Consider the following 25,747-nt stretch of genomic DNA (forward strand, 5'->3'; position numbering starts at 1 on the left):
AGCAGTATACTGTTTGAAAATCTATAAAGGTCCCCAACATCCTGTCAAATAGTTAAGTTACTGGCACAGCAGTCTCAGAGGGCAATGACCTGTAACTTCCAAACTCCTTATATGCACAATGAATGACAAGTGACATCCCTCATACTAAATACACAAATTCCTAGAGCTATCATTTTTTGCCCTTGTTCTATATCACCACTTCTTTTCAAAGGAGATTATATATTTATTATATAAATATATAATTTGTATATACATATATATAAAATATATAATTTATATTATTTGTAGTAATTCAAAAGTATTTTTTAAAAAACAGAAGTGTTATATTTTCATTTGTTAAGCTATGTTCTAAGATTCTTTATAACACCAGAAAGTGAGTTCAAGCCATTATTTGCTAAATTGTTAAAATGGTGACAAATGAGATTCTATGAGATATACTACGGCTACGACTCATTTCTCTCCCCACAAAAATGCAGATAAAAAAGAAGTAAATGTTTAGAGCATTAAAACAGCAACATATTAAGACCAAAAAACCCCAATGCTGTAAATATTCATTCACTAATCATAACTGTGAGCCTGGCTAGGGGAAAATGAGTCTCACAGCTTTAATATATTTACCAGAGCAGAATTAGTTTATCTTTTTGACAAATGTTTTCCTTGCAATACATTTAAATTCAAATATACACTGCCCTATCTTATCACAGGATCTACTAAAGAATAATATTTGGAATGAAGTCAGTCTGTCTTAAGTCCTTTCTAAAAAGATTATTAGAAGTCCTAAGCAAAACAAAACAAAAAACAAAACAAAACAAAATAAGCAAAAAAAAAAACAACAAAAAAAACCCTACTAAGGAATTTCATGCTAGAATGGTTGGACTGTAGAATTACAATACAGTTAACATATCAATAGCCTTATTAACTTCATGAATGGTGGTTTAGTTATTACTTTAGTATTATCAGTCAAGCAAATAATGAAGACATTTACCAGTATCATCTCCTACTTCTCCATTTACTGCTTTATAAATTCCTATGCTTAGAAAATGCCTGCTTCTGGGGCACCTGGGTGGCTCAGTTAGTTGGGCGGCCGACTCTTCATCTCGGCTCAGGTCTGGATCTCAGAGTTCTAAGTTCAAGTCCCACGTGGGGCTCCATGCTAGGTGTGGAGCCTACTTAAAAGAAAAGGAAAAAAAAACCTGCTTCTGCTTCTAATAAAAAAATAAAATAGGTCTTAGAAATAAGAGCTCAAGCAAATTAGATTTCTTTCACACTTGTTTCTTCTTTTTTAAACCAAGCTGGTTCTCTTTTCTTCTAGATCTTGGGGTACACACCATTAATTACTTTCTTATACAAAAACAGTATAGTTTTAGAAAGTTTTACTTTTCCTGGTGGTATCCTAAATACTTATTTCCACTAGATTGGGCAAGTACAAAAAATGATTTAGGGTATTAAAATTTGCCAACAGACAACCCAGAAAAGATATGCTGAATATATCTGTGGTCAGAAATACTCGGGACTTTAATTAATATATATTTTTTTAAGATTTTATTTATTTATTTGTCAGAGAGACAGCACAAGCAGGCAAAGGCAGAGGGAGAAATAGGCTTCCTGCCAGGCAAGAAGCCAGATTCAGGACTCAATCCTAGGACTCTGGGATCATGACCTGAGCCAAAGGAGGATGCTTAACCCACGCGTGCCAGCTTTAGTTAATATTTTGACTAAAATGAAATCACGAATTTTCTAACAAACAGTATTTTTTTTTAATAAAAAAGAAATTTCCCTAAACCAGCAAGTCAATTCTTTTGACACTTTAAATCCCAAGAAACAAGTCTCAGGCAAGTAACTAAGAAAAAACACCCAACTTCTCTCTTGACAACATGTAAGCATGAATGGCAACCAGCCCTCCTAATTTTCTTTTTTTTTTTAAGATTCTTATTTTTAAGTAATCTCTATACCCAATGTAGGGCCTGAATCTCAAGATCAAGAGTCCCCATGCTCTACCAACTGAGCCAGTCAGACGCCCCCTCCCTTAGTCTTTGTTTTAGAAACATATAGTGGTTTAATTAACAAACCAAGAAATATTTCACTTTTTTTTTTTTAAAGATTTTATTTGTTTATTCGACAGACAGAGATCACAAGTAGACAGAGAGGCAGGCAGAGAGAGAGAAAGGGAAGCAGGCTCCCTGCTGAGCAGAGAGCCCAATGTGGGACTCGATCCCAGGACCCTGGGATCATGACCTGAGCCGAAGGCAGCGGTTTAACCCACTGAGCCACCCAGGCGCCCCAACAAACCAAGAAATAAACTGCTAAATAAATTCTATGCCATCAAAAGACTTGAACTCATAGTAAAAAAAGTTTTCACTACTTGATATCTGATTGGGAATCCAGAATGGTATCTTCATAGAACAGATATGGGGGGGTGGGGCGGAGGGAGGACTATTTAACAGAATGCTGGGGGGAAGATTTCATTTAATTATGTAGTAGTGTAAAATCTTACATTTTTTGGTTAAAAAAAAAGTTAAAACACCTATATATCAAACTTTATATTCTACATGTAGTGTGGGCCCTAAAAGGCTGGAAAAACCTATCCAAGTTAAAGAATGCATGTTTAAAGTTCTTTCAAAAACTGAATACTTTATGGGACAACAAAATTCTCATTCCCTTTCCTACATTACATTCTCACTGATGATCTTCAAGTTTACCACAGTGCTAATAAGTCATGTACTCAATACTGCTTAGGAAAGATAAGCAGAAACATTTAAGAACAAAAGTCAAAAATATAAACATTTTCAAGAGACACTTCCACAGTTATGAAAATACCTGTAATATAAATAAACATGCAATAAATAAAAACGCACATGATGTCACAAGTAATACAGTCTTAATGCACTGCCTAAAACTGGCCTGATCTGCACAAACTAAAATGTAAAACAGAACTCATTACTATTAGCAAAACTCTACATTCAACTTTAAGAATTATCAAAACCTCTACTTTGATTTTCAGGTAAGAGCAAGCACTTCCCTCTACATTTTGCAAATGTGCCTTCATTTAAAATAGGAAGATTAACTGTAAATGACTATACAAAAGTTTCAGACGAATTCAAGATAATGTATTAGTATCTCAAGAATAAATGGCACTTAAAATACAAGATGAGCCAGATATCCCTAAGCATCTACTTCTTGACAATAAGGCAGAATCACTATAATATACAAGAAACATGCACAAAAACGCCCCCAAAGTAAAAAACAAAGTTGATGCTAATTCCTAGACCGAATTATTTCTTAGTCCGCACAGTTATTGTTCCTTAACAGCAACTCGAAATGGTAGTGAAATTTTCTTGAAAGCTTGTAAATACGTTTAGTTAAACCTTGAATCTTTACAGATCACCGTTCAGCTACCTAAATTCGTTCATTTTTATACTGTTGATATTTTTAACTTTGAATGCTGGGAAATCTCAAAGTCAAAAAAGAAATCCACCGGGTCAATCCCCTTAGCCCCACCCCTCACACCAAAACAAACCAAAAAGCAAAACCTCCCCCCAGCTTTTATCGAAACAAGTAGTTTAACTACTTTGTTTTGTTTGTTTGTTGCTGTTGTTTAATAGCTATCCTAGCCCTGAACGCTCTGCTGCACCTTTTTACCTTAAACCAAAACGGACCCTGGACTATTATTCTTAAACTCTCTCCAGGAGACCCACAAGAGGCGTTTCGCGGCCAGGCCTGGGAGCAGTAAGGTCCCCTAGTTTTCAGACCCTTCTCTCAGCATTTCTCTCTCGCTCAGTTTCAGGATGAAGAAGAAGGGCCCGGAAAGCTGGGCCCGAAAGGGCAGAGGCAGGGCCTAGACCGCTGCACGATCCCCGAGGCGGCTGGCGCGGTGGGGAGGAGGTAGGAGGCACCGAAAACCGGACGCCGGAGGCCAGGGGTGTCTGTGTAAACGCAGGAGACGGTCAGACTCGAAGCACAAGGCTCGGGACCCCCCTTCGCTGCCTCCTTCACCCTCCCCTCCCCCATGCTGGAGAAGCAGGGCCCGGGCCCGGTGAGGGAAGGGGGAGGAGGTAAACCCGTCCTGTCACTGCACCGGGAGAAACTGGAAGAAGCACATGTTCTACTGGGGGAGGCTGCGGTCGACCCCGCCCCAGTCCCTAAAGCCAGACCCCACCCTTAACCCCAGAGTTCCGTCCCCACCGCCTCACCAAGTCGTAGTCCTCCTCATCATCGCACATGAAATCATCCTCCATGTCAGACATCTTGGGCGGGAGGGGGGGGGGGAGAGGGAGGAGAAATTGGAGACAACCTCCTCCCACAATCCTCCACGCCTCAGAGGCGTCACTCCCAGCTGCTCCTCGCCTTCCCGTCGCTCTTAGAGGAGCTGAATGTTTCCTCCCGGAACAAATGCGCTCGGTGTCGAGAGGATTCGCTACGACGCTAAAAGGGAGTGCACCGCCCCGTCTTCCTGCGAGACCGTTGGTGCCTTAGCAACTAAACCTAGCAACTGGGGAATCGCCGAGTGCTGAGGATCTCCGCTGTAGGGCCTTGGAAACCTTGCGCTCGCACTGAGCAGTTTCCAGCCTCCTGGGCAAGGGAACAGTCTCTTCCCTTGCCTGGGACTCTGGAACCATCTCATTCTGGTGAAAGTAGGAGGCACCGTAGGATCAGAAGCCTTTCGCGGAGACAAGGCTGACATGCCCGTCCTATTTGACAGGTAGTAGTATTTCTGCCTTGATTACCTATGCGCATTTTGCCCACGTATGGTGGGTGTTCCTGTGATGTTTGGAGACCTTTTCAGCAGTACGGGTTACACATGCTGTTTGTTATGTTGGCACTCGGCAAAATGATGCTGTGGCTCTCCCGAACCAGTTAAGCATCAATCGAGGCGCCTAAAATCCTACCCAGCTTTTCCAACGAATTATAAACTGACCTTTACTGCCCTTAACCAAAATTAAGGTAACGGGTAACGACTGGTTTTTAAAATACGCACTCTTGCTGCACACAATTATTAGCAGAATTCAGAATGAAAAAATGAAAGTGAAATACGGGGGCGGGGGACTGCGTTTTAAACCGCATTTTCCATATAAACTTCCAGTTCTGTTCACTTGAAGCAAATTTTATGTGGTTATAGCACAGATATAATTTCGGATTATTTGTGCACCTAGTTATGTAACAGCATAGGACAATATATGCAATGTGTTTTGGACAGTGAGAATTTAGTGGTTGTGTAATAATACCTCCATTGAATGTACCAATGCGCCATAATTCACCTAAGCATGCCATTTATAGTGTACACTTAGAATACTATTTTAAACAATTTTGCAACGAATATCTTTGCCACTTTTTTTTTTCCTTGGGAAAAAAACCCAAGAGGAGGAATTACAGGCTGCATTTCTTAGCAATCAATTGAATTGCCATCTTTTTGGTCATAGTTCTTAAAAATTATATTTATAACAACAAGACTGCCTACGTATAAACAGTTTTTCCTAAATAGTCTTTTCTTGACAACTTTTTATTATGAGAATTTCAAAAATTCAGAAAAATTGTTATAGTCCAGGGAACATGTGTATACCCACTATCCGTTTTGTGTTTGTGTGTGTATTCCCTGAATCAATTGAAAACAAACTCTTGACACATCACTCTTAGATGCAGGTATGTGTATTTCCTAAAAACAAGGACATTTTCTTATATTATCAGATCATTATTACATCAATAAAATTAATAATTCCCTAATATCATCTAATATAAAGTTTATATTCAAAATTCCCCTATAAAGTATAGGATTTTAGAATTGGAAGAGATTTAATGATGTCACCTTAGGGTCCAAGGCTTTCCAAGCATGGCAGTTCATTAGATTATAAACTTCCCAAATCCCACACCAGAGATTCTGATTCAATAGGTCTGGGATATAGCTCGGGAATCTATACTTGTAAACCTTAAAACAAATCAGAATCTCCCTATATCTGGGGTGACTATACATCTCAGTTTCCCTGGGACAGCCCTGATTTAATACTGTTGTCCCAGAGTAATAATTATCAGCATCCATTTCTCTCAGGAGTTTGGGCAGTATATCACATGGTTACTCTACCCAAAATCCGTAATTCTTCAAAAGAGAAAATAGAATTCCAAGGTGGTTAAGAGGTTTATTTTTTCAGAGTAATCGGAACTATATAGTTTTGCTTTCTAATCAGTATAGCAATTTTGAGATTTTCTATTAACCTTGTGCATGGTGATTTACATTGAATTTATTGATGTAATTTTCTGCTTTTTAATTATTTACTACTATTTAATTATTTACTACTACTACTAAGGGGAAAGAAATAAAGTGAGTTAGTGACTAGGAGCCCAAAGATTGCAAACCTGTAAACATTGCAGGTAAATGTTGAGCATAATATTCTTTTTTTTTTTTAAGATTTTATTTGTTTATTTGACAGACAGAGACCACAAGCAGGCAGAGAGGCAGGCATAGAGAGAGCAGGGGAAGCAGGCTCCCCACTCAGCAGAGAGCCCGATGCAGGGCTCAATCCCAGGACCCTGGGATCATGACCTGAGCCGAAGGCAGAGGCTTTAACCCACTGAGCCACCCAGGCACCCTGAGCATAATATTCTTAATCATTTCCAAATTTAATCAATCCAGTCTGGAAATTTGCTAAGACAGACCAAAACGTCTTCACAGTGTTTAGCACACTGCTTGGATACACAAGTTTGTTTATTGAATGAATAAACATGTTAATTTTTCTGTACAAGGAATGCCCTTATAGCTATCACTATGTGTCAAAATCTTTTCTGTCCTTAAAAATATGTTTAAATATGTTTAGGTCATTTTACTCACATGACCTATCCTGAACACTTTGTGCAATTATGTGCAATTATGGTATTCTCTTTTTCTTGACATCAATTTTATTCAATGGTAAATAATTTTTTTACTGTAACAGGGAGCATTAATGTGATGTGGTGCCCTTGTAGAAGGTGGATCCTATGTTTAAAAAATACATATCTATAGGAGCACCTGGGTGGCTCAGTAGGGTAAAGCCTCTGCCTTCGGCTCACGTCATGATCTCAGGGTCCTGGGATTGAACCCACATCGGGCTCTCTGCTTAGCAGGGAGCCTGCTTCCCCCTTTCTCTCTGCCTGCTTCTCTGCTTACTTGTGATCTCTGTCTGTCAAATAAATAAATAAAATCTTAAAAAAATATATAAAACTTTATTGAAGTCTAATTTATCAGCTTTACTGAGGTACATTAAGCTGCACATACTTAAAGTGTACAATTCGATTAATTTTGACATATGTATATACCTGTGAAGCCATTACCACAACCAAAGTAATGAATATATTTATCATTGCAGAAACTTCCTCATTACCTCTTGGTAATCCTTCCTTTTCAACCCTTTCACTTTTCCCAGGCAACCACCAATCTACTTTTTGTCATATAGATTATTTTTCATTTTCTGGAATTTTATATAAATGAATCATACAGTATGTACTCTGTTTTGCCTGACTTCTTTCACTCCATATAATTACTTTGAGATTCATCAGTGTTGTTTCAACTGATTTTTTCTTTTTATTGTTTAGTGTTCCATTGTATAGATATCTCACAAGATATCTATTCACCTGTTGATGGGTATTTGAGTTTTTTCAGTATTTGGCTAATACAAATAGAGCAGTTGGGCACATATGTGTACACGTTTTTGTGTGGACATATATTTCATTTCTCTTGAGTAATGTGGTGGACAGACAGGTGGTCTTCTTACTAACCATGCTCTTGGATAATCCCCCCTTGAATGTGGGTGGGCTCTGTGACTTCTCTTTTTGTTTGTTTGTTTCAGCTTTAGTGAGGTGTGATTGACAAATAGACGTGACTTGCTTCTAATAAGATACAGCAGAGGTGATATAAGTGATTATGTGAACATAATTACATTGTACAAGATTGGAAACTCATTTTGCTGGGAGAGACTCTATCTCCCTTGCTGCTTTGAGAAAGCAAGTAGCCATGTTATGAAGGATCATGGGGCAATGAGCTGAGGGCCACATCTGGCCAATAGCCAGTAAGAAACCATGGCCTTCACTCTGACAACCCACGAAGAACTGAATACTGCTAACAGTCAGATGATCTTAGGAATGAATCCTTCCCCAGTTTAACCTCAGATAAAACTTTGCGAGACCCTAAAACAGAGGACCCAGCTGAGCCATACCCTGACTCCTGAACCATAGAAACTGTGAGATAATCAATGTGTATTGTTTTATACTGCTATGTTTGTGGTAATATTGTTATGTAGTAATAGATATGAATATAGGTAAATACCTTACAATGGGATGGTTGGTAGGTATATGCTCAACTTTCAAAGAAACTCTCAAATTGTTTCTTTAAGTGGTTTTTGCCACTTTACATATCTACCAGCAATGTATAAGAGTTGTAGTTGCTCCACATCCTTGTCAACACATGGTGTGGTTAGTTGTTTTAATTGTAACCACTCTAGCAGGAGTACAGTAGTAGATCATTGTGTTTTCAGTTGGCATTTCCTTAATGACTAATTTTGAACATCTTTTCATGTGCTTATTTGTCATCCATGTTATCCTCTTTGGTGAAGTATCATTTCAATTCTTGTGCTCATTTTAAAATTGGGTTATTTGTCTCATTACCATTGACTTGTAAGAGCTTTTTGTGCCTTTTTTGTTGTATTTAAAGAATATTTGCCAAAACCAAGGGCACTAAATTTTTTTTAAGTTTTCATCTAAAAGTTTTACAGAGTTTTAACTCTTATACTTAAGAGTTTAATTTCAGGTTTAATTTTTGTATGTAGCATGAGGTAACTGTGGAGGTTTATTTTTTTTCTGTGTACAGATATTAAATTATTCTAGCTTTGTCTGTTGAAAAGATGACCCATTCTGTGTTGCATTGTCTTACTACCTGTGTCAAAAATAATTGACATATAATTTCCAACATAATTTGACCCTTTAAAAGTATATTTTTATTTGCTTTGTTACTGTGTATTATGATTATTTTGTGTTCTTTATTAAGCTGAAAGCTCCTTCAGGACACAATTATCTTACTTATCTCTGAATCCCCTGTAACTAAGTGCTTTGCCCATACCAAATGCTCAATGAAAATGTGGTATTTTTTTTTTTTTTTTTTTTTTTTTTTTTTAAAGATTTTATTCATTTGACAGAGCGAAATCACAAGTAGATGGAGAGGCAGGCAGAGAGAGAGAGAGAGGGAAGCAGGCTCCCTGCTGAGCAGAGAGCCCGACGCGGGACTCGATCCCAGGACTCTGAGATCATGACCTGAGCCGAAGGCAGCGGCCTAACCCACTGAGCCACCCAGGCGCCCCGAAAATGTGGTATTTTTAAGTAAACTCTGGCATTCATGATCCCTTACTTCTCTGGGTTGAGACATATGGTTACCCCAAATAGGCTCATGATTTAACATCCTTTCACATTGATCATCTTAATTTTTTTTTTTTACTACATTTATTTAGAGAGGCTGAATACCATAAGTTAGAAGGCAAAAAAGGAGGACTCCTTTTATAATAGTTAAGATCTGGACAGTAAACTCAGGGTGTACTCAGGGGGGTTAATTAAAAATTTAATGAAGCCAGCCTGGCTGGCTCAGTTGGTAGAGCATGAGACTCTTAATTATCAGGGCTGTGAGTTCAAGCCTCACATTAGGCTTAGAGTTTACTTAAAAAACAAAACCAACCAACCAACCAAAAAAAAACAGCTGGATTTAGTAGAAGCTGAGATGGACTTCCCAACAGCAGCCATGGTTGTAGAGAAATGAGAAATGCAGCTACTGTCACAACTGTAGCAAAGGTGTGGTGTGGAGGTGGGTTGGGGAATGGTGATTAATACTTCAACTTTGGCTGTAGCCTCAACTGTATACTTCACTCAGGGAAGGAATTTTCTCTCCTTCAAAGGCAAATTGACAACTATCTGTTGTTGGAGCATATCCCTTGATCTTACCAACCTAAGTGGCTTATCAAAATGTTATTTCTACCAATTTAATATCCACTCCTTCCTGAAAGGAGTTCTGATGAATACAATTTGCATGATTGCATTACATTCCCACCTTGTAAACTAATGGCCTTGCCTACTTACTGCTCCTTTTAATCTGCCTCAGTCTCTTCAGATTAAATAAAATGATATATGTAAATGCATGATGCTTACAAAATATTTAATAAACATATCATCTTTAAATCAATCGACTGTTCATATTGGCCCTTCAGAATACTCTATACTGCAGTTAAGTTTTTTTATCTCTAAAATTGCTATAGGAGGAATGTGCAAAAAAAAAAAAAAAAAAAAAAAAAAAAAAGGATTTATGCTGTCCTTGACCTTGTAAAAATGTCTTTTGTAAAAATGAAATTGCACACTTTTAGCAATATTATTGTTTGCCATTTTGGTATCTCTAATTCTCATTTGTTTTTATCCCCACCCCAAATGGTGACCATACATCCCTAGGTTTATGAAATGTGAACCATCTACTTTTCAGAAGGATGTATGGTATGGAGGTAAAGCAGGGAGCAGACACAATTATATTGTAATTCCAAATTTGTCTTTGTTTCCTTTACTGAAATCTGTAGGTTCTTTATGTTTTGCATTAATCCTCCCATGATTCCCCTGTGAACTAAAGCAGCACTGAAAGTGCTCAGTTGATAATACAAGTTTTTTTTAAATATTTTATTTATTTATTTGACAGAGAGAGATCACAGGTAGGTAGAGAGGCTGGCAGAGAGAGAGAGAGAGAGAGGGAAGCAGGCTCCCCGCGGAGCAGAGAGCCCGATGTGGGACTCGATCCCAGGACCCCGAGATCACGACCTGAGCCGAAGGCAGCAGCCTAACCCACTGAGCCACCCCGGCGCCCCGATAATACAAGTTTTACTACCGATTGACCATGTGACCTTAGGAAGTCAGTTCACCTTTCATTTGTTCATTAAGTTCATCTTACCTATTAAGAATCTGCCAGATACTGCCTAGATACACAGTTCCTACCCTCAACTTGCTTACTTTGTAGTGATAGTGATGGTGGAGATGGAGATGGGGAGAAAATACAAAAGAAAAGAAATATGCAGAAGTTACGAGAACCGTGAAGGAAAGAAAACAAATATACTAGAATGATGGGATGGGAATGGTGTGCTCTTTTTGTAGGGCATTTGGGATTTCTCTAGGTAGCTGAAAAATGAAGGCTTTGAACTGGTTGCAAGGGTTCTTGTAGTTTGAAAGACGTGTATTTTCTTCTTTTCACTATTAATTGCATTCTGGAAAGGCCCACTGATGCCTTCATTCTGGAAATAAGCAAATATGTTTAAATCAAATGCATCAATTTTATACTGCCTTAAGGGAGTAACTAAACAATTTAGGGTGTATTTGGGGGTGTAGTTGCTGGTCACGAAAGAAAAAAAAGAAACACCCTAACTTGAAAAAAAAAAAAAAAGAAAGAAAAGGAAAAAAAAAGAAAGGAAAAAAGGCAACCTGAGGCGCAAGGTTTAATCGTGTTCTCAGATTTACGCCCCAGGGCACATAAAATAAACTTCCTTAGCTTCTTCGCATGCACCCAGGGAGTCCCTGTGCCCAGAGCTTAGAGCAGCATGGTGGCTGTACCTGACAGCTGCTGGGAGGGCACTAGGCCCTGGAGCCTGGGGAGGAGGAGCCATAGGCGGGACCGACTGGAAACAGCCACCTCAGCAAAGCGGCAGGATTTCCGCAGGGTGAGGGCCGCTATCGCCCGGAAGAAAAGGTTCCTGTAGCAGATGTCTCGTGATTACCTTGGGAGCTCTGTTTCGCCAGTTGAAACTGCGGAGGAAAGAAGGATCTAGTGAAATATGGCTACGGAGGGTCCTGCCACGCGTCGAGTGCAAGTGGCAGAACATCCCAGGTGGGGGAGAGGAGATGCCGCGCTTCGGGATCGCCTGGGTAGGCTAGGTGCAGATAGTGTCCAAGATTTCTGGCTCTTCGCTGGCTGCTCCTTTTGCTCCTGGGAATGGACAGAATCCTTAGGATTTTATGGGGCCGCATGGCTGGGCTTGCGAGAAAGACCGCATCTCAAAACACTTTACACCTTGATTCCTACCAAGGGTTGAGGGTTTTTATCCATCCGTGCAAATCCTTCTTCTTTAACCTTTGGTGGAAGGTGGTACACTGTTTCTGCTGGGCTTTAGCAGAAGTGCCCAAACTAACTTAGAACCCCTTCTTTCTTTGTCTTGCCTGCCAGTTGGTAGTGCTTTTTAAAAATCCCCTTTCTAAAATACTTATTGCAAACAAACACACCCAAACCCAACCCCAAACAAACCCCCCTTGCTCTCCGCTTCCCTTTAAACAAACCATAACATCTAGGCACTGTTACTTAGGGAATTAATCTGCTGCAGGTACCTAGTTACAGAATAACTTTAGTGATACCTAGTGGAGGATTCTTTTCATTTGAGGGCATCTTGTAACTAAGTAGAAATACTTAGTTCTGACATAGGAGGAAAATCTCATAGAAGGAAGTCTCTAACCTGCTGCATATTAGCTGTGCAGCTTTTCTAAGGTTGGATTCTCTCCTTTGCTCTAATTTTTACTTTTTCCCTGTTAATTTTTTTCTATAACATTAAGTCTTCAAGCTTTCCCTACTTCCTGATTTTTCACAGTCATGAGGGAGTTGATAATATTATAACTTACTAAAACTTGCAAATGCTTTTTTCACCCTTAAGAAATCAAACAGTGGGTGTTTAGTTACCTGGAAGAAAGGAGAGCAGCAGGGCTTTAGACTACTCGTGTATGTCTCTGGATTTCGGTATATTCTCTGAAGGCCCTTGGGGTGTATTGTTGCCCTTACATACTTGAATGAACTAGGACACATTGTGAAAGACATGCTTCAAATGAAATTCATCAGGAATTTGTTATGTGAAAATAATCTAGCCCCTTGTAGTTTAGTTTTTTTTTAAAAAAATTTTTACATGAAACATCTCCATGTATAATTTCTTCTGTTTCTATTAGTTATGATTTAATTATAATGCTTAATATTTCTATAATTACTGTGTGGGGGAAGGGGAATGGTGGTAACATGTACAGAAACTGAAGAATTATTTACTAGGTATCCTTAGAGTTGTTTCTTGCCTTTTAGGAATTTTACAGTATTCATTCATGCAACATACATTTATTGTTAACCTTTATCATTCTGTGTTAGCTGCAGAAGAGATCATAATAGTGGTTAGATAATTGTGCTCCGCCATTTTCTTGTTTTTCACTTGTGCATGAAATACAGTAATAAGTTTCAAGCAATGTTTCAGCCACTTACTCATTTTAACAGGGATGAGTTCAATGAAATCTAGGTAGTATATCTATAAGCCCACCTAAGTGGTCATATGTTGCAGTAAGCTGAAGGGGAAAAAAATGCATAAGGGCCCCGTGGCCAGACTATCTTCTTTGGAATTCCTACTGTTTCTTTAGAATGCCTCTTCAACTTCACAGGGCACCTGATATTCTAAGTAAAGGCACTAGTCAGTCACATTAAACATTTCAGCAAACGTAATTTCTTTTTTATATAAATATCAAATAGAAATAGAAACTCTAATTTTTTTTCTGCATTTCAATCTCACATATTCCCTGTACTATAAGACTACTTCAAATTCCAGTGTTCTAGCTTTCTTAATGCATTCTTGTCTTTGGAATGAACCTTTAAGCTGTTGGATTATTGTTTTTTTTTTCTTTTTGTAACAGCTTTATTGATATGATATCCACATACTGCAGTTCACCTGTTTAAAGTTTACAATTAAGTGTTTTTCTAGTATATTCACAGGATTGCACAGCCATTGCCATAATCAAAGTTAGAACATCTTCATCATACCCCAAAGAACTCTGTATCCCTCAAACTATCACTCCCACTCCCACCCCACCCTTCTCTACTTTGCCCTAAGCAACCACTAATGTACTTTCTGTCTCTATAAATTTGCTTATTCTGAACATTTCAAATAAATGGCATAATATAATATGTGGGGTTTTTTGGTGACTGGCTTCTTTCACTTAATGTAATGCTTTCAAGGTTCATCTGTGTTGTAACATGTTATCAGTATGTCATTCCTTTTTAATGCTTGAATAATATTCCATTGTATGATATTATCACATTTTGTTTATCTATTCACTGGTTGATGGACATTTGGGTTGTTTCCATCTTTTGACTCGTGAGTAATGATTTTGCATGAATTACATTTTTAATATGAAAGATTTGGATTATTTCAAAATATATTCATTAAAAATTAATATATAAAAATATTCATTAAAGCTTGAAAATTTCACAGTTCCTTTCCTCACTATAGTCTCTGATTGCTATCCTATGCCAGTTCTTACTCCCTTCTTAGAAGTTATCCATTTGGTTAACATTCTTGTAATATCATTTTATCTTTATGGTATCTTTATATCTTTACTATATCTTTTATATTTTTATATAAAAATATATTTATATATTATATATTTACAAAATATAAATTTTATATACTTATATCTTTTATATTTTTACTGTATCTTTTTATCATTATTACCATTTTTTATAAAAATAGTATAGTCATAAAAGTGAAATCATACTTATTTTTCTGTTACTTACCTTTTTTCACTTAATAATACTTCTCAGAAATCCTGGCATATCAGTCCATACAGATTTATATCATTGTTTTTTAGGGCTGAGAGTATTTCATAGTATGAATAATGCTATTTATTTAACCACTCAACTGCACCATACATTTAAGTTTCCAGTTTTTCACTCTCATAAAGTACTTCAGTAAACATCTTTGTACATATATCTTTGGGCATTTTTGATGCTCTTTCTTTAAGCTCATTAATGGAAATGGAATCAGAGTCAAAGTTAATAAGTATTTAAAATTTTGCTAGTTCTTGCCCTGCAAAAAAAAAAAATGATATATTAGATTGTCTATTTGTTGTTAGTTTTTAGGAACTCTTTATATATGTATATATTTTTTGTATGAAGGGATATAGTTTTGGATATAAACTATTTGTTGTTTTGTATATGTTATATATTGTTCTCAGTCTAGCACTTTCCCTTTAATTTGATGATGCCTTTTGTTGTGTAGATATTTTGTACTTTATGCATTATAGTACATTGTTGAATGATATCATCTTTGTCCTTATTCTGGTATCAATGGGGAAGCTTCCAATATTTTGTCATCATATAAGTTGTTTACTATTTCTGATAAGTAGCCTTTATTAAATTTAGGACGTTTCTTTCTTTTCTAGCCTGTCCATGCTTTTTAAATTATTATTATTTTAAATTTTATTTAAAAAATTAGTCATGGTTATTGAATTTTTGTGCATATTTTGAGAGGACCATGGAATTATAAAGTTTTCCCCTTTTATTTGGTTGGAATAGTATGTGTTTAATGAAGAGATTTCCTGGTACTATCTTTATATTCCTGGAATAAATTCTGTTCACAAATATTAAATAATGTGTGTTGGATTAAAATTACCAATATTTGTTTTTTCTCTGTTTTTACAGGGGATAATAACCTGTATTTTGCTTTTGTGGGCTATTGTTGTTTTAGCATCTGGGTTATTCTGGCCTCCTAAAATGAGATAGAAAGCAAACAGGAAAGATGTTAGGGTTCAAAGCTGATGGCCAACAAAAAATTCTTGAGATGTCTTTGGTACAAAATGGTGGTTTTATTAAAGCACTGAGACAGGACCTGGGCAGAAAGATCTGCATTGAAGTTGTGAGGGGCAATGATATACCTTCAAGTTGAGAGGGGAGGTTAGTGTTAGTCTCTAAGGAATTTTGGAAGCAAGGCTTCCAGGATCTTGAGGGGGCTAGCTATTGTTAGGAAGAGGTCATTCATTACTGACCAATAAAACCTTAGTCATGAGACCCTTCAGATCTGTATCAATGGGTCATAAGCTTGGTGATGATTGCTAATAAATACCTTGGGGGATTTAGAGATAAGGAAATTTCCAGAGGAATTTTTATATATTTAAGTGGCTTACAGGATCTTGGGGGTTCAGGCAAAGATTGCCTTTTGCCCTTAGCGAAGTTCCTAGAGGAATGTCACTCTGCCTGTTTCAAGGACTTGTCAATGGACTATAAGGTGTAAGGAAATTTCATTTTTCTTCTGCCTTTGTTTACCACATCAGAAAGGCTTTCTGTAGCTTGTACTGTTAGAACCATTTATGAAAGCAAAGCATCATCTTTATTTAAGGTCTGGCAGAACTAATTCATAACATTTTCTGAGCCTTGTTAAGGAGGTTATTTCTGACTACTTTTTCTGTTTCTCTTCTGTCAATTTTTAGACACATAATGTATATATCTTTATACATGTATATATACATATATATATATATATCTTAAGTCAAAAGCATTCAGAGCACCAGATTCAGCAATTTGTGTGGTGATGTTTTGGCCAATTCTGCATATAACAGTATAATCTTTGTAGGAGCTATTATTTTCTCTCTTTCTTTCTTTTTTTATTCTTTTTATTGTGGTAAAATAAGTATAATATAAAATTTGACATTTTAACCATTTTAGATATAAAATTCAGTGACATTAGTTACATTCACACTGTTGTGTAATAACCACTGCTGCATATTTCTGACATTTTTCATCATCCCAAATAAGCTCTCTATTCATTAAGCAATAACTCCCTATTTTCTCTAACCCTCAGCACGTGGTAACCTCTAATCTACTTTTTGTCTCTATGAATTTGCCTATTTTAGGTATTTTATATAAGTGAAATCACAAGTATTTGTCCTTTTGTGTCTAGTTTATTTCACTTAGCATAATGTTTTCAAGGTTCATCCATATAGAAGCTTGTATCAGACCTTGATTCTTTTCTGTGGATCAATAGAAAATTCATACATACACACATACACACCACATTTTGTTTGTTCATTCATCTGTTGTTGGTTACTTGGCTTGTTTGCACCTTTGGACTATTGTGATTAATGCAGCTGTGAACATTCTTGTGCAAGTGTCTGTTTGAATCCCTGGTTTCAATTCTTTGGACATATACATGGAAGTAGAAATATTGGGTCATATACTACTTCTGTGTTTAACCTTTTGAGGAAACACCAAACTCTTTTCTATTCTGTTGTTTTTAATGCTATTGTAAGTGGAATTGTTTCCTTAATTTCACTAGATCTATTGTTTTGTATCCTGCTTTTTTTTTTTAAATTAACATATAATGTACTATTTGTTTAGGGGTACAGGTATGTCATTAGGGGCTATTATTTTCATATTGAAAATGCTCATTGTACTCTTGGGGAAGGGACATACTTTAAATGACTACATTTTAAGAGATGGAGTCTTGCTGGTGACACCCAGAGCTGTGAAGAACAGTACCCCATTTATAGCCATACTGCTTCATTATTAGAGGATTAGGTATGAAGTTTAGAACAACACTGTACACTTCAGTTCTTTCTATTCTTAGAGAGAAATACTTTTCTTGTTTCCTTTTATAGCTTCCATGCATTTGAATTTCAAAGGGAGGAATGTTGAATGGTAAGTAAGCCTCTGGTGCTGAACACTTAAAAAAAGCATGGAGAGACTGCCTTCCTGAGGTAGTGTGGGAAAAGGGCACGTTTGAGAACCCCCAAATCATTTCATTAAAGCACCTTTTAGGAGGCTCATTCTAGCTCTGCTGTTAGCACTTCACTTTGTATTTTCAGCACTCATAAAGGCAAATTAATAAGGATTCAAATTCAGCCGACCTTGAATGTTGTCTGCACATGATTTTCAGCAGAAATAAAAATGAGCCTCTGTGGAGGCTCTGGCTTCCTCTTATGGAAGCCAGAAAATGAGGAGTTACATGCTTCTCCCTCTTTCTCAATTTTTCTCACTTCTAATTGTTCACTAATTCCTATTATGGCTTTGACTTTTTAAATATCACCTTAATTTAATTTTCACCTTTTTCTATCCCCATCACTAACGTACACTTAAACTTTCTCTCTAGGTTTACTGTAAATGGCCACCTATTGGATTTCTTTGTTTTTACCTTGTCTTCCTCCAGCCCATCAATATTTGTAGGATCAATATTTGTAAATATTCCATGCATTCTTGTTATATTTCCCATCAACAGAGTATAATGTTAAGTATAGGTACATATCCATAATCTATGAATTTTGTTGTTTGAGTCTTTTTTTTCCCTTTTGTCTACCTGATCTTTTTTTATACTGAGAAAGTTATCTTATAGTCTTTTATTGTTAGTATATTTCTATCTGTATTTCCTTACTTTACATATAGATTTGCCTTATAAAAGTGGTTGTAGTTTCATTTGGGGGCTTTTCTTAAACTATTACCTTTGTTCTGAATTGCAGTCCTCAGCATTAAGAACTTTCCCTGTATGTTCTTTGGCACACATTCTATGATGTCTGATATCAGGATTACTATCTCTGTTTTCTTATTTCCTAAACTCTGCCACCCAGATTATGTTTTTTGAGAATTTGAATTAATGGACACAGACAATTAATTAGATAGTATCGGACACAGGAGCTGTTAAATCTTGTAGAGTTGAGGCCACAGTGTCAAGAAAACTGAAGGTATGGAGGAACAGAAACCAAGATACTCAGAGAGGCAACTGAAATGTGAGCAGCACTGAACAAAGAGAAGTGGAGATGGTGTCTTTGGAGGGATGACAGAATGAGACATGAAAAAGAACCAAAGACACTAATATAAACAGTTTCTGATGACTGCCCGGTTCTTAGGACACCATCTTGAATAACTTCCAAAGATATTCAACATATCTTTCTATCATTATAATTTCCTTTTTATTTGAGCTGTTTTTGGTATGATTTTCTGTTTCTTACAGCAAATTAACCTTTAAGATCAATCAATTAATGAGTATCTTGAATATAGTAGGCTTTAAAAGATATTTATTCTCCTGCAGTTATTATGCAGATACACTATGATGTGGGACTATTAACAGTGGGAGGGTATTCATAGAAGTGCCTTGAGGTGATTGAATGGTATAAAATTATTAAATCTATTTTAAGAATTTTGGATCTATAAGGGAAAATGATTTGCTCCATTGAAATTAGAACCGTGGTCTCCTGATAACTACTCTAGTTTTCTTTTCCTTTCTTTCTTTCTGTCTTTCTCTTTTTTTTTTTTTTTTAAAGATTATTTATTTATTTATTTGAGAGAGAGAGAGAGAGAATCAGAGAGACAGAGAGAGCACAATCAGGGCAGAGGGAGGACAAGTAGACTCCCTGCTGAGCAGGGAGCCTGATGCGGGACTCTTTCCTAGGACCCTGGGATCATGACCTGGGCTGAAAGCAGACTCCAACTGACTGAGCCACCCAGGCGTCCCACTCTTGTTTTCAATTGGTTACTTGTATTGGGTTGAATAGTGCCTCCTCACCTGCACCCCATTCATGTCCACCTGGAACCTCAGAATGTAACCTTATTTGGACTAGCATTTCTGTGTACTTAGGTAATCAAGTTAAGATGAGTCATAGTGAATGAAGGTGGGCTCTAATCTGACAAGACTGGTGTCCTTATAAGAAGGAAAAACAGAGACACACGGGGAGAATTCTGTGTGGTGACGGAGACAAAATTTGGATTGATGCAGCTGAAATCCAAGGAATGCCAAGGATCGATGGCTACCACCCGAAACTAAAAAGAGGCAAGAAGGGATTCTCCCCTCCAAGTTTTAGAGGCGCATGGCCCTACTAACACTCTGATTTTGGACTTCAAGTCTCTAGAACCATGAGACAATGAATTTCTATTATTTTAAGCCCCTCCCACTTTATAGTATTTTATTATGATAGCCTTAGGAAACTGAAATACTACCCTATACGATCTCTTTTAGTATAAAGAGATTCTTCTCTGAATATTTTTCTAGAAAGTTATATTCTTTATAATTGAAGGAAATAATTTTTCCTGTTGAGTACATTAATCTTTTTTTATTCTTCTGTGTGCTTATACTATTGTGTCACCTAGGAAGTTACCATACTGTCATATCCTAGGATTTTCAAAGAAGTATGTCAGTGAAAAAATTTTGCTTTTCTTTTTAGAGATAATTAATGGTGGTAGGTATATGAAATATGTTTGTATATCTTATGGATTTTTCTGTTATACAGATATCCTGAAGTATTCTACTTTTGCTTTCAGATTGCTGAAGCTAAAGGAGATGTTTAACTCTAAGTTTGGATCCATTCCCAAGTTTTATGTTCGAGCACCAGGAAGAGTCAACATAATAGGTATTGCTAAAGTTCCTTCTCTTATTTTTTTCTTCCTTTAGTAAGATCTAAATTTTTATTAATATACTTTTTTTTTAACTTTTCTCAAGAGAATTGAAAAAATAGAGTATTTCACATTTATCTCTTATAGCAAGTTAAGCTTTTGCATAAAGAACACACTTTTTTCATCATTCCCAATCCATGTGATTAATGTTAATTTTGTCCATTTATTTTAGAAGATGTATTGAAACTTCATTGTTAATATTGTTTTAATGAGAGATGAGAAGAGTTTTTGTGCTGCAGGTTAAATTTTTAGATTGTGGTGAATAATCTTGATGGTTTTACATTTACTCATTGGATTAGAAAAATACTGGGAAGCCCTTTTAAAAGTGTGGTGACCCGGAGGGGGCAACTGTGTGGCTCTGTTGTTAAGCGTCTGCCTTTGGCTAAGGTCATGATCCCGGGGTCCTGGGAGGGAGCCCAATGGCAGGCTCCCTGCTCAGCGGGGAGTCTACTTCTCCCTCTCTCCCTGCTTGTGTTCCTTCTCTCAATGTCTCTCTCTGTCAAATAAATAAATAAAATCTAAAAAAAAAAAAGGAAAAAAAAAGTGTGGTGGCCTGAAGAGTGAATAGGTTGCATTAAGAGAAAATGGCATGGGGAACTGAGGAAAAATCAGGAGTCAAGGAGAATTAAAAAGAAAACTTTCTATAATGGAAAATATAATCTTACAAAAAAGTCTTTGAAATAATATAATGAACTACCATATACCCAATACCTAGGTTCAATTATTATCGACTTAGGTGACTTATTTTATTTTGAAGCAAACAATGGGGGATTTAAAAAAAAAATGGGATGTTTAAGCACAGTTAAGTGAGGGAGGGAGGGGGAATGGTGTAAAGCCTTTGGAGAGAAAGGGATTGTAGATAACTGAGAAGAGAAGAACTGATGGAGCAGATTTCCCGAGAAGGTTAGAGAGGGCATCAGAAGAGGGCACTTTGACTCTTTGAACAGCCAGCAAGAGAAAAAAATGGTGCAGGTTCATGTAGGTAAGTGTGTAACTTTCTACTTGGGAACCACTGTTTTATATTACTATCTTTTTTGAAGGAGGTGAGAAAGACAGCTTTGAAAACCACTTCTCCATCTGTCATTGTCAACCCATTAAAAAAAAAACCCTTTTATCAATTCATTTTAAAGGACACATCAATATATGAAGAAAAGTCTTGCTACCTGTAATAATATGTAAAGTAATAATTATTTAAAAACACAGGTATAATTATGCAGTTGAATTGTCTTCCATTCATATTGTGTTTCTTAGCTGGGCAGTGTTTGTCTTAGGAACAATCAGGCATGAAAACCTGTCCTGGGGAAATATAGATGAGCTTGCTTATTGTGCTTATTTCTTTCTTGAATTGTTATTTTGTATTTAAATCTTATGAATAACAACCTTGAGATTAAATAGCAACTTGGAGAAAATATTATGGTACAATAGGAAATAAAATTCCTGCTGATGATTAGAGCTATGCCTAACACACTCAGCACAACTTATCCATGCCAGTCTAATTTGTTAGACATTTATTTAGGCCACAAATATAAATAAAGTGAAGTCCTCAACTTTATGGGTGTGTTGGCTTAATAAGGAAGAGAGTGAAATTCACAAAATGTTAATATAAGGCAGTGTGTGAAAAGCTTCAATTGTTCATACTTAACAAGGTAATATGAAAGAGCAACAGAGAAAGGAGATATTACTTTTCGGATACTTCATATAACTAGTCACAAAACAAAATACTTGAAGATGATCACATGAATTAGAAAGCAGAAAAAAACTTGTGAAGTTTTAAAGAAATCTAAAAATTAACGGAAACTAATTTATATACTTATTCTCGCAGAAGTTTCTCGGCTCGGATGTCGGGAAGAATAAGAAAACTGAATCATTTCCTGTGCATAGTATTTTTATTTTCTGTTAAAACCTGGCTTGTGGTCAAGTTTTTCCTGTATATCAACCTGATTGAGATTCTCTTGTGTCATATGCTAGCAATATTAAAAATTCTTTATCTTTTTCTCTAGGAGAACATATAGATTATTGTGGATATTCTGTTCTTCCTATGGCTGTAGAACAAGATATGTTAATAGCTGTGGAACCTGTGAAAACACAAACTCTTCAACTAGCCAATACAAATCCCTTATACCCGTGAGTATTTAGGATTGCTACTGTGTATAATGGTGTGTGTTTGTGTGTTCTTATCCAAATGAACTCTTTAGAAGCAACCAAATTTGTAATCATTGACTTTATTTAAAATCTGTATCTGACTTCCAAAATAGTCTAAGGCTGCTCTTTAATATTTGTTCCCCCCCCCCTTTTTTTTTCCATTTGCTCATTCATTTAAGAAGCATTTCCCATTTTAGATCCTGGGCTGTACAAAAATGAAAATAACTGTCCTTGTCTAGAAGGTATTTATCACCTGTTTAGGTAGCTGTCTTCAGCAAAGTCAGTGGTGGTGCTTTTCTTATGTTACTAGGGCACCCTCTAATTCTCTCGTCATAACATCTTACCATGCTATAGTACAATTACCTGCTTACTTGCCTGTATTCCCCCAGTAGATAATAAACTCTGTGCATTCAGGAACTGTAGACTCTCCAGTGCTGTGAGGCTTGGTGTCAAACTTCAAGTTTGGTGCTTTATAAAATTAAGGGAATACTTTTTTGTTTCTTGTTGTTTTTGAATTCTTAGTTTGCTAAGATTAAAAGATTAAAAAAATTTGTTAATCTATTAATTGAATTCTATTAAATGTCTATTCAATGAAGAACAGTTTTAAAAAAACATGAATTACACTGATGGATTTTCTAATGTTGAGCTGTTTTTGCTTTCCAGGGATGAGTCCTACTTGCTTATAAGATAGTATGATGGACTTGATTTGCTAATTACAAAAAATAGATTTGGGCATATGATTGGCACCTTTTATTTTTGGCTTATTGTTCATTGGCTAGTTTATCTGCAATAATGTTTATTCATTGAGTAAATATTTTTTGCATGCCTTTATTAAGGCACAATACGAGGCTGTGTCTGGCTTCTACATTTGAAACCTTTAAAGAAAATTTTACATTGTCTCAAACACAATTTTGTGTCATTATTTGTAAACATTTAAAACTGGCTACGTAGCAATTTGTCATATCGATTTACTCAAATTCACTTAACCATTCCCACCATCATGAATGTATGGTTTCAGTTTCATTTTTTCACAAACACAGAGCCTGAAACAGACTTGAATGAAGGTAGAGTATTTGGGTGTGGTACTGAAACAACATGGAGAATGATTCAGGGAACCAGAGAGGAATTACTAAGGTAGGTAGTCCCTGCTGTAGGTAAGGGGCTTCATTCTACCAGGACTTCTAGGAGGTATGCAGCATGCCTCCCAGAATTGTCCACATATTGTGTAGCAATCATTGCATGGAGATACTATACTTTATTTACTCACCATTGATGGGCATTTAGATCATTTCTAGCTTCTGGCTATTATGGATAGTGCTGTTGTGGATATTTATAGACAAATCTGTGTGTGGACCTGTATTTCATTTTTCTTGTCAATATCTAGGACTATTTGGTTTACCTTTTTAAGAACTTGCCTGACTGTTTTCCAGAGTGTTTGTACCATTTTTTATTCCTATCACCAGTGTATGAGAGTTCCATTTGCTCTACATTTTTGCTAACATGTCTTTTTAAATTTTAGCCACTTTCATAAATATGTACTAGTACCAAATTGTGGTTTTTAATTTTAATTTCTTTAACTAATGATGTTGAACATCTTTTCATGTACTTGTCATATAGATATCTTCTTTGTTGAAGGGCTTGTTCAAATCTTTTGCTCATTTTTAAGCAGAATTTTCACCTTCTACTATTGACTTATAAGATTATCTTTTATGATGTGGATACAAGCCCTTTGTCAGATTGATTTTTTAAAAAAGATTTTATTTATTTATTTGACAGAGAGAGATCACAAGTAGGCAGAGAAGCAGACAGAGAGAGAGGGGATGCGGGGCTCGATCCCAAGACCCTGGGATCATGACCTGAGCCGAAGGCAAAGGCTTCAACCCACTGAGCCACCCAGGCGCCCCCAGATTAATTTTTTGCATATATTTTCATCTAGTCTGTGCCTTGGATTTTCATTTTTTACTATGCCTTTTGAAGAATAATTTTTAATTTTGATCAAGTGCAATTTATTGATTTTTTTCATGGTATATAGTTTTTTTTTTTTTTTTTTTTAAAGATATAGTTTATTTATTTGATATAGAGAGCTGGAGAGAGAGAGCACTAGTGGAGGGAGAGGGACAGAGGGAGAGGGAGAGGGAGAGGGAGAGGGAGTGGAGGAGAAGGCTCCCTGCTCAGCTCAGCCCATGAGCTTCACCAGAGCTGAAGGCAGATGCTTAACAAACTGAGCCACTCAGGTACCCCTCATGGTTTATAGTTTTTGACTTTTTAGGAAACTTTTGCCAAACCCAAGGCACTGAAAGTTTTTGTAGTGTTTTCTTCTAGAAATTTTATAATTTTAACACTTAAATTTAGGTCTATGATCCAGTTTGATTTAATTTTTATATGTGGCATGAGATGAAGGTTGAGGATTATTTTTTTGCTCATAGCCATCCAATTGTGTCCTATCATTTGTTGGAAAGATCTTTTCCTATTGAATTATCTTGACAAACTTTGTTGAAAAGCAGGTACGGTTCTGTTTCTGGACTCTATTCTGTTTATTGAGTGTTTTATTTGTCTATCTTTTAAAATAAGATTTATTTCTTTATTAGAGAGTGAGAGCACATGCATGAGCAGCGGGAGAGGCAGAGGGAGAGGGAGAGGAAGAATCTCTCAAGCAGACTTAGCACTGAGCATGGAGCTCCTCTCAGGGCTCAATGTCATGACTTTGAGATCATGACCTGAACTAAAATCAAGAGTGAGACGCTTGATCAACTGAACCACCCAGGCACCCCATGTATTATCTCTATGCCAATATCACACTATCTGAAAACCATAGCTTTTTAAAAAAAATTTTTACTCTTTTTGAGTATAGTTGATATACAATGTCACATTAGTTTTAGGTGTACAACATAGTGATTCAGCTTCCCTATACCTTATGTTATGCTCACAAGTGTGGCTACCATCTGTCACCATACAAGGCTGTTACAGTATCATTGACTATATACCCTATGCTGTGCCTTTTATTCCAGTGACTAAGTCATTCCATAACTGGAAACTTGTATCTTCCACTCTCCTTCACTCATTTTGCCTATCCCCCCTCTCCCTTCCTTCTGGCAACCATCAGTTTATTCTCTGTATTTAGAGATCTGATTCTGCTTTTTGTTTGTTTGTTTATTCATTTGTTCTGTTTTTTAGATTCCCACATATAAGTAAAATCATATGGTATTTGTCTTTCTCCGTCTGACTTATTTCACTTATCATAATACTTTCTATGTCCATCCATGGTGTGACAAATGGCAAGATCTCATCTGTTTTATGACTGGTCATATTTTATTGTATATATACTACATTTTCCTTATCTATTGATCTATCTGTGGACAGTTAGGTGACTTCCATATCTTGACTATTGTAAACAGTGCTGCAATA

General features: G+C 36.5%; 2 protein-coding genes and 1 non-coding gene across 11 annotated transcripts in view; 2 read left to right on the forward strand and 1 right to left on the reverse strand.

Annotated features, from left to right (window-relative positions):
• The window catches only part of COPS2 (COP9 signalosome subunit 2), a 28,768-nt gene extending 24,315 nt beyond the window's left edge, over window positions 1-4,453 (reverse strand). Inside the window, 1 exon segment of the mRNA XM_004751352.3 lies at window positions 4,191-4,453. Within this exon segment, the coding sequence (XP_004751409.3) occupies window positions 4,191-4,244 (54 nt within the window). The 5' untranslated portion in view covers window positions 4,245-4,453.
• The window catches only part of GALK2 (galactokinase 2), a 110,336-nt gene continuing 89,039 nt past the window's right edge, over window positions 4,451-25,747 (forward strand). For 2 of the 9 annotated variants that reach the window (XM_013055519.2, XM_045067757.1), the window contains exons 1-2: window positions 22,202-22,324; window positions 23,383-23,476. In XM_013055519.2, coding sequence (XP_012910973.1) covers window positions 23,445-23,476 — 32 coding nt within the window. In that variant the 5' untranslated portion in view covers window positions 22,202-22,324; window positions 23,383-23,444. Of the gene's footprint in view, window positions 4,703-11,655; window positions 11,896-17,418; window positions 17,459-20,068; window positions 20,158-22,200; window positions 22,325-23,382; window positions 23,477-25,747 lie in introns of those variants that run through there. The other 7 variants (XM_045067756.1, XM_004751359.3, XM_013055518.2 and 4 more) reach the window with 7 other exon arrangements.
• On the forward strand, window positions 9,581-9,654 carry TRNAK-CUU. Its single transcript has one exon. It is a non-coding gene; the product is annotated as a tRNA-Lys (tRNA).

This window comes from Mustela putorius, unplaced genomic scaffold, assembly GCF_011764305.1.
Source record: "Mustela putorius furo isolate JIRA1106 unplaced genomic scaffold, ASM1176430v1.1 tig00003898_pilon_pilon_pilon, whole genome shotgun sequence".
In the NCBI taxonomy this organism is placed as follows: Eukaryota; Metazoa; Chordata; class Mammalia; order Carnivora; family Mustelidae; genus Mustela; species Mustela putorius.